At 37.6% G+C, this 16,566-nt stretch overlaps 1 protein-coding gene across 2 annotated transcripts in view; it reads right to left on the reverse strand.

Annotated features, from left to right (window-relative positions):
* Window positions 1-16,566, reverse strand: part of b3gat1a (beta-1,3-glucuronyltransferase 1 (glucuronosyltransferase P) a) — a 63,324-nt gene that overhangs the window by 3,957 nt on the left and 42,801 nt on the right. For both annotated transcript variants that reach the window (XR_013787174.1, XM_079465361.1), the window contains exons 3-7: window positions 10,066-10,187; window positions 9,357-9,499; window positions 5,622-6,130; window positions 2,296-2,592; window positions 41-144 (exon numbers count right to left, since the gene is read on the reverse strand). Coding sequence is in view for 1 of the 2 variants with exons in the window: in XM_079465361.1 (XP_079321487.1) it covers window positions 58-144; window positions 2,296-2,592; window positions 5,622-6,130; window positions 9,357-9,468 (1,005 nt within the window). In the remaining variant the exon portion in view is untranslated. The remainder of the gene's footprint in view (window positions 1-40; window positions 145-2,295; window positions 2,593-5,621; window positions 6,131-9,356; window positions 9,500-10,065; window positions 10,188-16,566) is intronic.

Raw genomic sequence — 16,566 nt, forward strand, 5'->3', positions numbered from 1 at the left:
CTGAGATGATTAAGTCTGAAGAGATTGCTTTTTTCATTACCGTAGTCGAAGCAGATGTCAGATCTCCACATTTGGGTCTGTGAAGCCTTTCTTTCCCTCGTTCACCAGAACAGGTTTCTCCGTCCGGGTGTGCCACACAAGAATCTGGAATAAGGAAATATGGGTTACTTAAGTAAACAGGTGTTTTCTTTGTTTGGTTTTCTTAACTTGCGTGTGTGTTAGTTGAAATCTATTTTTTTCCATTATTGCTTTGTTATTATCGTAGCTTTCAAAATGTTTTTAACCAATGTGATTATAATTCTAAAACTATTTTAAATAGTTTTAAGTATTATTTTAAAAACTTAAAAATCTGCCGCTGCACTACACTGATGTAAGTGTATGTGGAGGCATTATACTTATACTTATAAGCACTATAAAAATAAACAATAAATAAAAAATGACAAAAGCAAATTAAAAAAAATTATAAAATATTATTTGAACTGAAATAAAACAGAAACAACTACTATTCTCGTTGTATAGCGTGCTATTGTCCCACATCTATAGTACATATCCCAGTAGCACACACACAGGTTAAGTTGCCTCTCAGCAGCTGTGTGTCATCCACAATTTAGTTCTAAATTTAGCATGGTGCTCGTCATGGAGTGTAGATCATCTCCACATGAGAACATATCTCTGGGTAAAAATCAGAAGTGCTGAAATATACATCAGTTGTAGCTATCATGCAGCGTTGGCCTCATGCGTGCATGCTCCTCTCAGTATGCAGTGAGATCAGGAGCAAGTGTACATTGTATTTTAATCTCCCTATTTATGCCATCAACATACCAATCCATACAAACAAATAATCTGCCTCATTACCCTCCCGGATATTCTAGTAAATGTCTAGAGTAATAAACAGTGCCCATTTCATAATTTCTTATCCAATTCCCATGTTTCCGTCTTTTAGAAACCGACATCCTCCTGATCATTGGCCCTCATGAATTATGTATGATTGTGTTGAGACAAGCCTGGAAGCCCCGTTTCCAATTCGGCTGGCAAGTCCGACTTGGAATAATGGTGCGTTTCTGTGTGTGTGAGTTGAGATGCACTGGTAGACCTCAATTCATGGAATAATACAGAATTGCATCTTTTCCAGTAACTATATGATGCCTGTGTACCTTTATTTCTTTGGGTTTAAATGAGTTTTCAGAGAACTCTTGTTTACAGTCAGTATGAATCCAGGATAACAGAGCTTATGTAAAAATACGGCTCAGAATTGGTTGTGGTTCAACTGCCTCTCAATGGATAAATGCTTATTAAGTCTCATTGGAGGTAAGATATCCCTGAGCTCAATAACATTAGTCAGCTCCTTTCTACATTAAATGTCTTTTTTTCTTATAGGCGCACACACACACACACACTCGTTTGTATCACACATTTACATTTATTCCTCAAACAGGCACATTTTTTTCTTTGAATAATTTACAAACAAATACTGCAGCAAAAGGGAATAACTAACATGATTAAGATGCAATAAAATGTCCCGGAGTTGTAGTTTTTAGTCGAATGCACAAAAAACGATTTTGTTGATTTTTATTGGTAAAAAGGAATTTACTGCAGCTGCATGCACATTTACAAATTCAGACAAACATGACTATCCTGTCATTACTAATTCACTCTTACATCGTTCCAAACCTGTATGCTGTTATTTTCTTAAGCTCAATTCAAAAATAAAAGCCCACTTGATAGTTTCGACGTATTTATCCATTTTGATCACCTGCGTTTTTTAAGTGCTATTTTTGAATGTCTCAGCTGTTCGTCGAATGTTTTGATAATACCATTAACCATTAAGGTATTAAGCCAGACATGTTTTAAATGTTGCACTAATAAAGCAAGAATATTTTTAAAACAAATGTTTTGTTTTGTTTTTCGAATGTTTAGCAATGACAATGTTGCTAAAAAGCTCTTTTTTTAAGAGAACTTTTAGACAACGTTTAAGAGAAACTTATAATAACCTTCCCTGTTAGCTGGGCTAGTGCACAAATTATATGTTTTATTTTTTGCTGTTGTTATGTGGAGATTAGGAGACATGAACAGCCATCGCTGTGAAGACTTTGTGAAGATTATATTTTTGTGTTCCACAGGAAAAACAGCACCATGGATTTTAGAACAACATGAGATAACATAATAGAATAGTTATGTAACTACTTTTATCATTATAATTTTATTATTATTATCATTTAATCATACTTTTTTCATTACATTGAAAAGGCACACATTTGAAAACGTGTTATGTGGAATGTTGTGATGTCTCCTCACCTTAGTGCAGTTGGCAGCTTTTGGTTCCAGGTCATTGAGAGTGACCAGCTCTCTGAGCAAGCTGCTCTCCTGGTATCCCCCCTTCACTCCCCTCAACTTGAAGTAGGCCTGAGGCTTAAAGAGAATGAGCCGCAGGTTGATGGCAAAACCTGCCATGTCAATGGCAAAGGGCCGGTGAGGGTCAAAAACTGTTTTCCAGCCATAGACTTTCCCAGCTGCATTGACCTTTGGGGACTCGTACCGTAAACCTCCAACAAAGGCTACAGGCCAGACTGATACCTTACGGGTCAAGCGCATCTAGAGAAATAAAAGACAGAGAGAAAGAAGTTGTTACATTTATTATAAATGTTGTTTGTTTTTCAGCAGTGTAGTAGAAAATTCAGTTTTAAAATATGTGATAATACATTTTTATTTTCATATTAATGGGGTATTACAATATGTTTTGCTTGAACTGCAGTTTCCTAAAACTGATACTATTAAAATACTTTTGTTTATTGATATCAAATATCAGCCTTATTATTAATTGATTGATCTAAATGAAAATTACAAATGGTGCACTATAGCAACAAACGTAAATAAACTAAAATTATTCACTGAAAAAAAACTGAAATAAAAACAATAGTGCCACAAACTCATCCTGGCCATGGCAGTTTGACCGTACTGTTCTATCTCTCGCTAGGACCCATGCGGAACAGACACAAAACTGATAAGACTTCTACCTCAGCCCATGTACAGTGTGAACAGTGTGGTAACTCAGACACCAACAAATAGACCTCAACATCAGAACCCATCCTGAGCAGGTCGTGTGAGGTGATCAGAGACCCCAAAAAACAGACAGTAAAAGACAGAAAACATGTGAGATAGAGAGAGACAGACAGACACGTGCTCCTTTAATCTTCATGCTTCAAACGCTCCCTACCCTCCTGCGTCTAAAATGCTTTGTGTGCCGCCCAGTCCAAGTGGTCCACATCATAAAAGGAGAGGAACAGTAAGCCTAATGAACAGTGAAGGCAAGACCAGACCAGAGAAGCAGTTGTCTTTATACCCATAATGCATTACCTACCATGTCCTGGGAAGGCTTTTACAAAGAACTACAAAAGGACGGAGAGGCGCAGTGTTCCTTTTTCTCATTTGTGAAAACCGCTCACTGTGTGTGTAGAAACTAAATAAATTAAGCTAAACGTAAAGGATGGTTTTGCTGACTGTAACAGTATAGGCTGCCCGGACCGATTCAAATCTAACTTGAGTAATTTACTGTGACCCCTCTGCACCATATCGGGCATTAAGAAGAAGAATCCTGGCCAAAATGTCACTCTCCATTGGATTAATTTCAACACAACTAATATTATATTGCACCCTGGGCATTTTTCATTAAAGAAGAACGGGGGCGTTTTCTCGACCAGTTGGCGAAAAACAAAAACAGCTGGAATTAGAAAATATAGCTCATAAAAAGGATGCATGCTCATTGCAGACTCAGGGGGAAATTAATCTTTTTTAAAGTAGCTGTCACGGGGAAAGGCTGACAAAGCCGACTGGCCTAGTTTCGTGTAATGAACGGCTCTTTTCTGCCTTTTGCCTCACATTTGAGGTACATGAGCTCAGAAAGAAGGGAACCTAGACCTATAGATGACTCATTTTTCAGCACAGGAGATGTTGAAATGATTGTCAAGTCAGAGAAGCCACAAAGGTGAGAGGAATAATGGTGAAGTTCCTTTAGCTCTGAGCTCGGCACTAAAAGTCCAAAGTGTACTTCATGCACGGGCAGTCTGTGTGACATAATCCTACTAATAGCACTAAGTAATTATTAGAACAATCAACAAAACCCACTTAACAAATGAATTATTGATGGTACAAACTGTATAAAAAATTTAAGGCGATATTAAAGCGCTAGTTCCCCAAAATTCACCCTCTTGTCATTCCAAATATGTATATGATTTTTTCTTCTGTGGTAGACATTTTCAATTATAGAAAAGAAGATATTTTGAGAAATGTGTCAGTGGTTCTGTGTCCATACAGTGGAGGTCAATAGGGTTAAATGTTGTTTGGTTACCAACATTCTTCAAAATATCTTCTTTTGTCTTCTGCAGAACAAAAAAAGTCATACAGGTTTGGAACGACATGAGGATAAGTAAATGATGAAAACTTTAAGATTTTTGTCTATAAATGCTATTCATAAACATCTGTTTTAATAGCATAAGAACATAGCACATGCATAGACAAATGAATACACTTTATGAAAGACCTTTACATCAAAATATTAGTCACGTTAAGTAAGAAGTTAATAATTGAAAGCCTTGTGAAGAGGGGATAAAAATAGGCAGCATTTGTAAATAAGCTTGTCATTCAAAGTGCCTGCATAAGCATTTTTGATGCAACAAGGTCACATGCATAATTCACAAACTATTACAATATTCTACATTTTAAAAGGTATTCTGCCTCTCCTCGTTGGCATTGACTTTTTTGAGGGTTGGCGATTTGAGGCCATGCATAACATAACTGTGACTTTTTGATGTTAAAAACTACATTGAAGCCTAGAGAACAAGTTTAAATAATTCATATATAATAAACTATAATGTTTTTACTTAAGATTCAATATTTACAAGGTAATGCGAAATCAGTGGTGCACAATGATTCATTTGGAGTACTATATTGAAAGCATGTTAATCTTAGCTACATACATCAACAGTGGCAGCTTTTGTTCAAAGTCTTATTATAGTCTTTAGTCCTGCTGTTGTCTGCGCTTCAAAAGTATTTCTCTGTTACGCTTTCTCACCACTATCAATTTTTATTATTGAGGTAATCTACCGCAAAGAGTGATGGGGACGAGACAATTGAAGACCTGACAGGCCGTTACAGCGACCTGCAGCACTACAAGGTAAAGAAATGCATTGAAAGTATAGTCAATGTGGAAATGTCCATACAATGATCATTAAACACAAATGGATATTTCTACCCAAGTACCAGTAGGTGACTGATGAAAAGATAATACAAAACAGATCACTCAGATGAAACACTTAGCACAAAGATTATTATTTAATCAATGTGAGTAGTCAGACTCACTTAACAAGAACAATTAATTGATGTGTTACAATAAAGCAATAAGCCCCGCGAAGCAGTGGGTTACAGTGCATTTTATAACAGCTAAGGGCGGTGTAAGACTTAGCAAGTTTTCATAAATAAAGGAAATAAAATGATATTTAGGCTATGTGATGCGGTCAGCCGATATAAATCTGGGTATTTGATAACGTCTTAGATCTCGGCTCAGCCAATCAGAATCAAGGACCAGTACTGACATGTAGATGACTGTTACGCCTGTCTTGTCTTACCTCCTCAAAGAGCTCCAAGCTGTACGTATTATCATCATCCGCAAAGTAGACGATTCCCGCCTGGCTGCTGTTAGCGTTGAATGTCTCCCGGAGCCATCTCAGAGCCAGGTTCCTCTGCATGGTTCCTCGAGGAATCCTGGGATCTCTTGTGTCCCCCCGGAGCTTATAGTTCCTCGGGGTCTCCACGTTGAGATGCGTGTAGTTAAGCCCCGTCTCCTTCAGCAACCTCGTAACTAAAGGGGTTCTCCTTTGAGAGTCCTCTACTAGGATCCAGTGTAGGTTAGCCACGTGGAGGAAAGTGTTTGCCAGTCGCGTCAGCTCGGCCTTCTGCACCGGGCGACTGTATGTCGGGGTAATGACGTGGATGGTTGGCAATACATCTGACCAGGGTGGGGGTCTTGTGTACACATATTCCGTACGGACCACCTCAACTATGTCCTTGTCTTGTGAGCAGTATTCCTTTGAGTCTGTGGCCGGCCCGGCCTCGTGTCTGGCCTCCGTCCCGTCATCTAGGGGACACAGAAAGAGAATTAAGGCATTAGCACCCCCAGGGTTGCTCTCTTTATGATTTACGCATGCCACAAACCTTAGAGGAGTACCTGCTAGCCGCTGTCGGTGGATGGTTAGTCGCTCTGGTATGATTAAGATCTCTTTTACTAGATGGTGACAGACTGGAGGGGGTGAGAGCAGGAACCATGAGATCATAATATTGTTATGTTGCGATTAAAATTAACAAGTTGACTTGTCTATGATTTAGTTTTTAATGCTCAATGAACAGTTTACTAACCCCTGTTACAAACCATATGAATTTCCTTTTTCCATAGAATACAAAAGTAAAAAAAATTAAAGGATAAAACATATTGACGTAAGTGATGTTTGGGTCCAAAACAATTTGGTGTTGATGTGATATTTTTGGAGCCCGTTTCATAGTGATGGGCGGTATACCGGTTCATACTGAATACCGGTGTGTATTTTTTGTTTTTATATGAATTTGTAATATACCGTATTACCGGTGTATGCAGCTTAAACAATGTGCGGAAATGCTGTTTCAGTGGGGTCCCTTTTCACACAGGGACCAGCCTTTCACACAGAATGCGTCTTTCTATGTCGTGGCACTACTGTATCATCACTCGCGCATGAGCGCTAACGTTACATATTCCGTTCATGTCGCAATGGAAGCTGAACAGCAGATGTCTGTAACACGTGTAGCAATTGTAAATTCGCATTACGTTATATTAAATTCACTCACGAGCAAACATCTTCAAAAAGCGAGCGTGTTCCCCTCATACCTACTCAATACTAGCATATCACGATATGTTTCTAGTGTAACCTGTTTCTCTGAATGCTATGATGAGGATAGACAGCGTGATGCGATTGATTTCCTCTCACACATCTAATTTAAGCCTTTGTTTTATGATTATTTGATATGATAATATGATTTCAGGAAATCATGAATCCATTGTGTCTATGTATCACATGCATGTTTAATGGTAAAATTGTTACTATTTTGTATTCAACTATTCAGACAGATGGTATTAATTGTCGGGCATTTTTCTCTATTTATTTTCTTTAATAATGTATGCAAGTTACCTTTGCATGCTATTCAGTTATTAAAGTAGTCTAAATTTTGCTGTCATAATAGGGGAACAGGATTGTTTACATTGTGTAGTTACAAGTTGTTTGCAAATTGTGCACAGTTAAAAGGTTCTGTATTCTGTCATGCATCCTGATTCCTTCACTTCATTAGTGCAACCTCTTTATAAACACCATCATTTTGTGGGACTTGCTAACCTCACTAGTGTGGCAAATATTCACTCACCAAATGACAGTATAAAGGGCATTTTAAGTCAATCAACTGCAGCATTTCCTCTCTCAATCACTAGAAAATGTGGTAAAAAAATACCACCATATACCGTAAACCGCTATAAATCTGGAAAATACCGTTATATAAATCTACGGTGATACCGTCCAGCACTCCCATTTCAGAAGGAAAGAATACCAGTGAAAAAAGACTTAATTTCCACCTCACAAAGAACTTTCTGAAAATGTTGGCGATGTTAAAAGTTATCAAAGTTTTTTATGCAGTAACATTAAAAGATGACATGTCATTGCTAAACGTTATATATGTGCGATTGTTAGCAGAACGTTTAAAAATACTCAAAAGTAACGTAAAACATAATAACAATGTAAAAGAAAACTTTCTAAAAACATATTTTCGGAAGCTGGAAGATAAAGATAATGCATTAGAAAACTTGAATATACCTGCTGTCCGTCTAAAACATTGTATCTGCATATTTTATTTATTTATCATGGTTATTGTAATTAGTCACCCTTTATGTCTGTCAATGGTTTTTGCAAATATCTAACTCATAGAAAGTATTAAAAAGGGCTGATCAACTTTGACAACACAATATTTAATCAATTAAAAATTACAGTGTTTTTCTTATTTCCTGAAAAACAACGAATTTGGACATCCAAGGTTTCGGAAGGACAGCAAATATATGGAGTTTATCAAGAGGGATTGTCCCTAATTTCTAATAAAACTTGAAAAGAGTAACATTTTCATCATTTTCCAAGAAAGAGAAAGTCAATTGTTTGGGTTTAAAACAACATGAGGTTGAGTAATTGAAAGAATGTTTGAAATGATTAAATGAGCATGGTGGAAGGCTTTTGCTGGGAATGATCACACAGTGCTACCGAATATAAAAAATGATGGAGTGGGCAGCTTCGGCATGATCACGCTGAAATCTTATTAAGGGTAGAATTGATGGTGACACCTCACTCATCAGATCTTTATCACGTTCAATTAGAGCCATGCTTTCACTCTAGTCATTTTAACACCGTGTAGATTAGCGCACTCCATTAACAGTCCAGATGTTCCCTGCCTCCAAGGCATCACACAGACCCAAGATAATCATTTCATAATAAAGTTTTATGAATACATTTCTCCGATAGCCAATGATATTAATGATCAAATGTATAGATCTTCAAATGTTCCTTTAGGTGGAGCTAGAGGTCGTAAGTGACCAGTGGATTGCCGTGAAGCCTTTAGATTGCCAGCTTTGCCCCATAAGCCCCTAAAGAACAGTTTGGGTTCAGCTTGTCATCTATATGAATCATCCACTTACATAAGGGTTTCAAAGGGGGCGCTAAAATAAACCGCAGACGTGATAACTGGTAATTTTGACTCAGAGCCACAAAAAATCACACCACAGAGGGTGGTTTTATTGCAAAATTCTTTCACAATTTATCTGCTGAATAAATGAGAAGCTCTCAAAGCGGCTGGATAATTTCATTTGAGTCATTTGGATTCTTGAAATGAGGCTCATGCACTCAGAAACTCAGCTGTCTGAAGTGGTAGAAAGTGGAATTTAGTTTTATCTTATGTATAGTGACTATTTTAATTAGGTCACATGAAATGGATGAACCGAGAGACGAATATGAAGCTCATGTTTTTTTAGGTTGGTTAGCGAGAATATTTTTTGTATTCAAGTGGCAGGAACATTAATCTTGTTAGGCACCACCTCTTTAACACTGTTTAAAATATCATTTTTTACAAGAACAAAATGCAAATGTTCTTGAGATGAGACCAGATTCATACAAGTATCAAATTAATAAATCTAATAAATCAGAAAGTCATTTTGGGTTTGTGCAGACAGTTTCAGTCACAGTTTTATAGCTCAAGTAATCTTCAACAGAAGTTCATATCAGTGTATATAAAACAGATGTCAGTACCCTTCCGGATGGCAAGCAGGGGGGCAATCGCACTTTGGTGCCACACAGTGATGAGAAGGGTCCACGGTAACACAATCAACACGATGGCAAGAATATCTCTTCTCTTCGGCATCTCCAGGGCTGGTTCTATGCCTGGTCATTACCTGAGAGCGTGTAAATGAGATGATATGTTTACCTCCTGTCACTTCTATCATAAAATCGAATTAAAAAGACTAGCATTCATCACTACGTCCATTTAAGATCCCAGGTGACGCAACCTAATTTGTACGTTTTAGCTAACCAAGCCACATGCTATTTCTAATGCGTTTTAGTTATGAATGTCGTCTTCAAAATATGATCACATCAAAACATTACGAAAACATCTTTAAGTATTGAAAGAAATTATCTGAGTGGTGCTATCTACACATAAAGCTCTACAGTGTGTAACACAAATGTCTCATGTGTCTCATTTCTTTCCTAATCCTGTTTGGTTTATTTTCCGGGAAAACAACATACGTTTCCTTGAGAAGCAAGATAGTTAGTAAAGATAATTAAGTTTATTTATAGAACTTACCCCACTGGCAAACTGTTCTTTCCCATTTTTGATGTTTTGTCAGGAAAGTCAATTAGCCAATGTGGTAAGAAACATAAACACACAAATAAAATCACTCCCTTGTGTGTTAAGGGTAAAAAAGTATGTGCGAGTACAGTACGATCTGGATCTCCTCACCCTTAGTTAGAAACAGCGGATGGCCACAAGCGTAATGTCCAGCAGGGACGGCCGCATGCTGGAGGTCATCCACCGCGCTGCCGGCTCCCAGAGCACCTCATGCTATGATGTATCCAAAGTACCTAAAACATACAAAAATAACTTTTACAAACTCAGTCAAACACCTTTGACATTGTGATGAATTAGAAAACATTGCCTATTTCTAGCAAACATCATTGACCCAGACTTCAGATTCTCTCATTTAATTTCAGTTTCTGCAAAATCATTCTGCCAAGCACACAGTACAGATGATGAGACAGTTGCTATGTTGTCCTTCCTCCATCTTCTATCCAACCGTTACAGTGACAAATGTTTCTTGGCCCCAAATCGCAATATTAATACCTGGTAAAGCAATCCAGAGCTGATAAATGAATCTTTTTGTATTTGGAGCAGCATTTCTTTGCTCTCCCTCTCCCTTAATCTCAGTGGTAATATTTGCAATACAAGAACAGATGAATTAGCTGTCAGCTGCCCTCTGTGCCAAACCTCTTCCTGAGAGAATAATAATTCTGTTATGAAACTATTATCGCTGAAACCCATCCAGACACGCACAGGATAGCTGGGTATGATGACGCGCTGCCTTAAACCAGGCCTGTCTGTGTGTGTAGGCTGTAGCACGAATGCTGGTTGACTGCAGTAGCGACAGTATATTTTTAGCTTCTCTGGGGGCAGACAAATTGAAGAGAAACGAGAAAGCGAGAAAGAGAGTTGATTTTTTTGCCCTGTGTTTTTTTTTACCTGATATCAAATAGAAATGCAGGGTTAGGAGTTCAAAAAATAACCGTGTGTCAGCATAGAAAACATTTTAAGTGTGGATGTTGTGGTTGGTTTTCTTTTTGGAAATTAAATGTATCTGCCATTAGTAAATGTACGTGATAACATAAAAATCATATCAAGAGTAGTAGAATATGAAAGGGATAGTGTAGAATCTGTTGGGCAAGTAAATAAAATAAATATATATTATTAAATGTCAGTAATAAATAAATAAATGGACATTAAATAATGTTTTTAATAATTTTACTACGTCAAAAAACAGACATGAAACCAGCACAGTGTACGACATTGGATATCTGGAACTATGGCCAAATATACAGTTAAGCAATCGTTATACAAAAGTATACCTTAAATCACAGAATACCCTAATCGACCAATCAGAATGAAGTACAGTATTCCTGAGAGTTATCTAATAATAAACATAATGTTTCAAATATTAAGACAAATGTTTTTAAAAGCTGTCAATGTAACAAAGAGAAGAGTAGATAACTATTTGAATGTAGTTTGAGACATTATTGATTTGTTGCATTATGTTGTACTTAACCATGGCCCGTGACTGTCAGGAAATATCAGTTTAATCCGTTTATTCTATGACAAATTGTACTAACAGCACATCAGCTGGTTCAACTACCTGCAGACCACCTTCTGTCTTGATAGATTTATGAATCTGTCTATAAATGCAAGATGCTGAGTCTACATCTCACAGAAGGCTGTGCAGTGCAGAACCCTAATGGCTGGAATACACTACAAGACTTCTGAACTGATTTTTTTTTTAAATAGACATCATGCACTTGCAGACTTTTTGAAAGTTTCAGATAGAACCACACTAACTGGTAAAATCTGCAGACTGGCACATACTTTCTGCAACAAGTCCAGACTGGAAATCTGGGCAAAATCTGAACAAAAGTATTGTAGTGTATTTTAGCTTTTAAGCGATTTAACAGGCTGTTTTTACTGGAAAAATGCTGCTCTCAGGATATCGCACCGACAGACTGTGTGTATGCTGAATGTGTAACTCAAGGTTAAAACACAGGACTGACCCTCAGAGAAAAAATCTGAAGACAGCCAGACAAGACAAACTGTTCGATCTGAAACACACTGAAAGAACATGATAAACAGCAGTTTAGTGAAGGAACTTCACAATAAAGAAAAAAGGTACAAAATCCATCACCCTTTTAAAACGTACACCTGCATATTAGTACCTCAAAGGTACACATTGGTATCAAATGTACCTAAACGTTACATATTAATACCTTTTTAAGGGGTACCGTCCTAGTAACAGCTTTTGTACCTGTTTTCACAGAGTGTAGGGAATAAACTTAAATGTAAATATAAAGTGAAAACAAAGCCTTAAACCTGTCCATGCAAATCCCAAAATATTTTTTTACAAAGTGATGTTGCCAAATACTTCGTCATTTTCGTGGATCTGTGTAAACCTAAACGCAAAGTGGTTGACTATTTTGCCGTGCGTATGTGAAAATTAAAATAAATGCAAAGGAAGAATTTCTGTTTTTCATTGTGTAATATGGCCTTAGACAGCAAACTTAGACTATTTACTTCAAACATACAGACATTAATGTATATTCATTTTATATTAGATAATTTATTAGATATATTTAAACATCTTAAGTGTGTCTCTACTGCAAAACAACATTTTGATAAACTAAATATTCACATATTATTAAATATTCATACCATATACACTAGGTGAGATTTCAAAACGACAGCCTGAATCATGCACAGCATCACCGATCACTATCTGACAGGATGGACCTGATGCGTCCACCACACTCAACCAGCTGTGAAGAGAACGCCTGCAGGTGGATAACTACCATCCTGTTGTGAAGACATGGCTGGCAAAGCGGCTCCGTCTTGACAGGTGGTGCGGTCACTCACCTTGGTCAACCCCCCACTAACTTCATACCCCCCACGTATCTGGCGAGGTGTCTGCTACTTAGAGGTTTTCGAGTTATGAGGCCTGGGGATTTGTAATCTCAGTAATGAAAGATGAAGTTGATAAAGTATCTTTTCTCATATTTCTCCTTCATCTCAGAATGATCTAATTGGAATGCACCCCCATACCTGAGAGCGCTGAACAGAGCAGAATGTATTAAAGGACTGACCAGCTCATTTCTGTTCCTGCCCACTGTATGTATTCAATCATTTCCTGACCGCTGGCCACCGCTCTGTACGCGACACGGAAATGACTTAGAAAACTGCAAAGAGATGTGGCAATACAGATTTTTATTTATATATATATCGAGCAAATGTACCGGATTTTAGCATAGCATGAACAGTACACGTAATCTTGATCGTAAAGATAGTGAAGCTGCTGTTTTTTATAGTAACAGCCTATGTGTGTAAATAGATTTAACGATCCATCCATATATCCATCTACAGTAAGTATCCATCTGTCAATCTAGCTATTCAAGAATCCATCCATCTAAAGTTAAAGTTTTTATTATCTCTGTATGTTTTCTACTTTGACCGATTCCAGTTCTTTAACATAGAGGTGTAAAGCAGGGGTTCTCAAACTTTTTGGAGCCGGGGACCCTTTACAGCTATATATTTCCAAGGACCCCCTTATAACTAAAACAGTGATTAAGTATATGCTCACTACAATTTGTACTCTTAGCATTGTAATATTCACCCTAATTCACCACTTCAGACCATTTTTATAGAACAGAAACACATTTCAATTGAATTCACATTGATAGCATTTATACTTGCAAACAGTGGGTCATCATTAGGGCTGAGCGATTCATCGAAATCGAATCGCAATCGCAATGTCAGATGTTGCGATTTTTTTAATCGCATGAGGCTGCCATGTGAAAAATATGAAACAAGTCTTTTTCAATTTGAGTGACATTCTTGCTAACCAACTGAATGAGCGCACCTCTGTTTTGCCCAACCAGCACTGCCCTAGCCAACTGCATAAACCAGTCATTAAAAAAAGCAAACAAACAGAAAGCGGGAGGGAGGGAGGGGGAGAGAGAGAGAGAGAGAGAGAGAGAGTATGGCGTCTGCAGAGTCCGATCGATACTAAATACTTAAGAAAATTCCAATTCAGAAAACCACAGACCAGGGGCGGACTGAGAGTAAAATGTGGCTTTGGACTTCTTCAGCAGGAGCGGCCCACAAAACCCAGCTCGCAACATAACACAAAAATGCACACACCATTCTATGGCACTATAATTCATAAATGTAAACGTTTTAAGACCTTTCATGCCACCTTGCAAAGTCAATAAAACAAGCAAGCAACTAAGTGTCATGAAATGCGGAAGGAAGAACCCAATTTTAGGCAGCGAGGAAGGGGTTCACAGAAAACTTTAATAAATACAAACAAAACGACCTCGAGGGGGTAACAAAACAAGATCCAGGGAAACAATACCAAACACAAAATACTGAGAACTAAACACAATTGACAAGAATTTAAACTACAAAGAACACCTAGACTAAACAGACCATACACATAGACTAGACTAGACTAGACTAGACTAGACTAGACTAGACTAGACTAGACTAGACAGACCATACACATAGACTAGACTAGACTAGACTAGACTAGACACATAGACTAGACTAGACTAGACTAGACAGACCATACACATAGACTAGACTAGACTAGACAGACCATACACATAGACTAGACTAGACTAGACTAGACAGACCATACACATAGACTTGACTAGACTAGACTAGACTAGACACATAGACTAGACCAGACTAGACTATACACATAGACTAGACACATAGACTAGACTAGACTAGACAGACCATACACATAGACTAGACTAGACTAGACTAGACTAGACAGACCATACAGATATACAGACCAGACCAGACACAAAGAATTTCAAGACTAGTCATAAAGCACAAGGCATGAACCAACTACACAAAACAAACGAGCAAAAGATAATAGACATGAGGGCATTAAATAGGGGAACAAACATGGCATGATTAACAAGGTACAAGTGTGGGTACTGAAACACTCAGGGGAAGCTAACGAGGAAACGTGAGGGGCGGGGCCAGAGACGAGACCGGAGAGAACGTATATTCTGTCATGACTGACAATAATATGTTTCTTTCCACACAAAACACCTGGCTCTGTCATGATTCTGCCACCAGACTAGAAGATCAAGACAAAAAGAGGCAGAACCACAACACTAAGCAACAAACAGAAATCTAAATGACATAAAACATGTACATTTAATATAAAGTATTTATTGTAATATAAGGTAATGTATCTAAACTGACCATGACATGGTGTGACTAGACTTTGCTAACAAATCTCTCTCTCTGTATATACCTTATATATATAATGTAGTGAAGTAAAATATTTTCTATTTAAAAATACTCAATAAATGTTCTTGAGTAAAATACAATAAACCTACTATACACTTACAGTTACATTTAGTCATTTAGCAGTCACTTTTATCCAAAGCGACTTACAAAGAGTTCAGGGAGCAATAAGCGATATGTCATACAGGAGCAATAATACAATAGGTGCTTATAAAAAGTTACTAGTTTCAACAAGAGCTAGACCACAACGTGCAGCGAAAGATAAAGGGTTAGTGTACAGGTTTTTTTCATTTGTTTGTCAAGTATTCACAGAAGAGATGGTTCGTTTATCGTTTTTTGAAGGTTGTGAGAGATGTGGTTGACCGGACCGGAGTTAGGAAGAATGTTCCACCAGGAAGGAGAATGAGCGCGTAAGCGATTTACTGCCCTTATGAGAAGGCAGTACAAGACGCCGCTCGTTTGCTGAACACAGGGTTCTTGATGGGGTGTAGGAGTTTATGAGGGTGTCAAAGTATGTCGGAGCAGATCCAGTGATAGTCCTGTAGGCACTGGCAGTTCTAGACTACTGTATAAACGGGGGGGGGCAGGCAGGGGCCACTTATGCTTTTAGGGGGCACACTAACATGTCTCATGATTATTTTTCAGTCATTTTTCACTGTCGTGTATAACTGTTTTCTCCAGAAGTAAACAAATAAGCTTATGAAACAAATTCAGCTCAAATTAATGTTCCATGGTCATTTATTTCACAACACATTGTATATAGTCAAAATAACAATGACAACAATAAAACCATCTAGGCACTTTTCTGCATCTTAAATTTACACACACCAATGCAAAACTACCCAGTAACAAGATATCCAAAAATCTAATTAAGCAGTCATCTAAAGAAACAAATGTTCACATGTGATATATGTTGTTTTGGCACACTTTCATGTGAATGCCATGTAAACTAAATACTCATGTAAAAACTCATGATTTTCAAATGGAATTTCAGGGTTACAAAGGTTGTATTTTGCGGTTGTTGTGGTCTGACTCTTTATTCGGAAGCATCTTCTTTCTACAGCCTTGACTGACTATTATCTTTAGTTTTCCTATTGGGAACATTTTGAAAGATTTGTAAATTAAAAGAGGTAATAAAAAATACACAGTAATATAGAGAATCTTTGTATTGTCACGACTGCTTTGTATGTAGATTTAACATGCGCAACACCGGACAACATAGGCCAGTATTTTTATATGATGTGTAATGATATGCATTTTCATTATATTTTTACAAAATATTTCCATTACCTGTATGATGTAGACGTAATCTCGGTGAAGGGCGCACAGACTCGACATTGTTTCTGTCTTGCTTGCATACACAAGCATCATTTCTGCCACTCGCAG

Source organism: Barbatula barbatula (genome assembly GCF_947034865.1).
Source record: "Barbatula barbatula genome assembly, chromosome: 10".
NCBI lineage: Eukaryota > Metazoa > Chordata > Actinopteri > Cypriniformes > Nemacheilidae > Barbatula > Barbatula barbatula.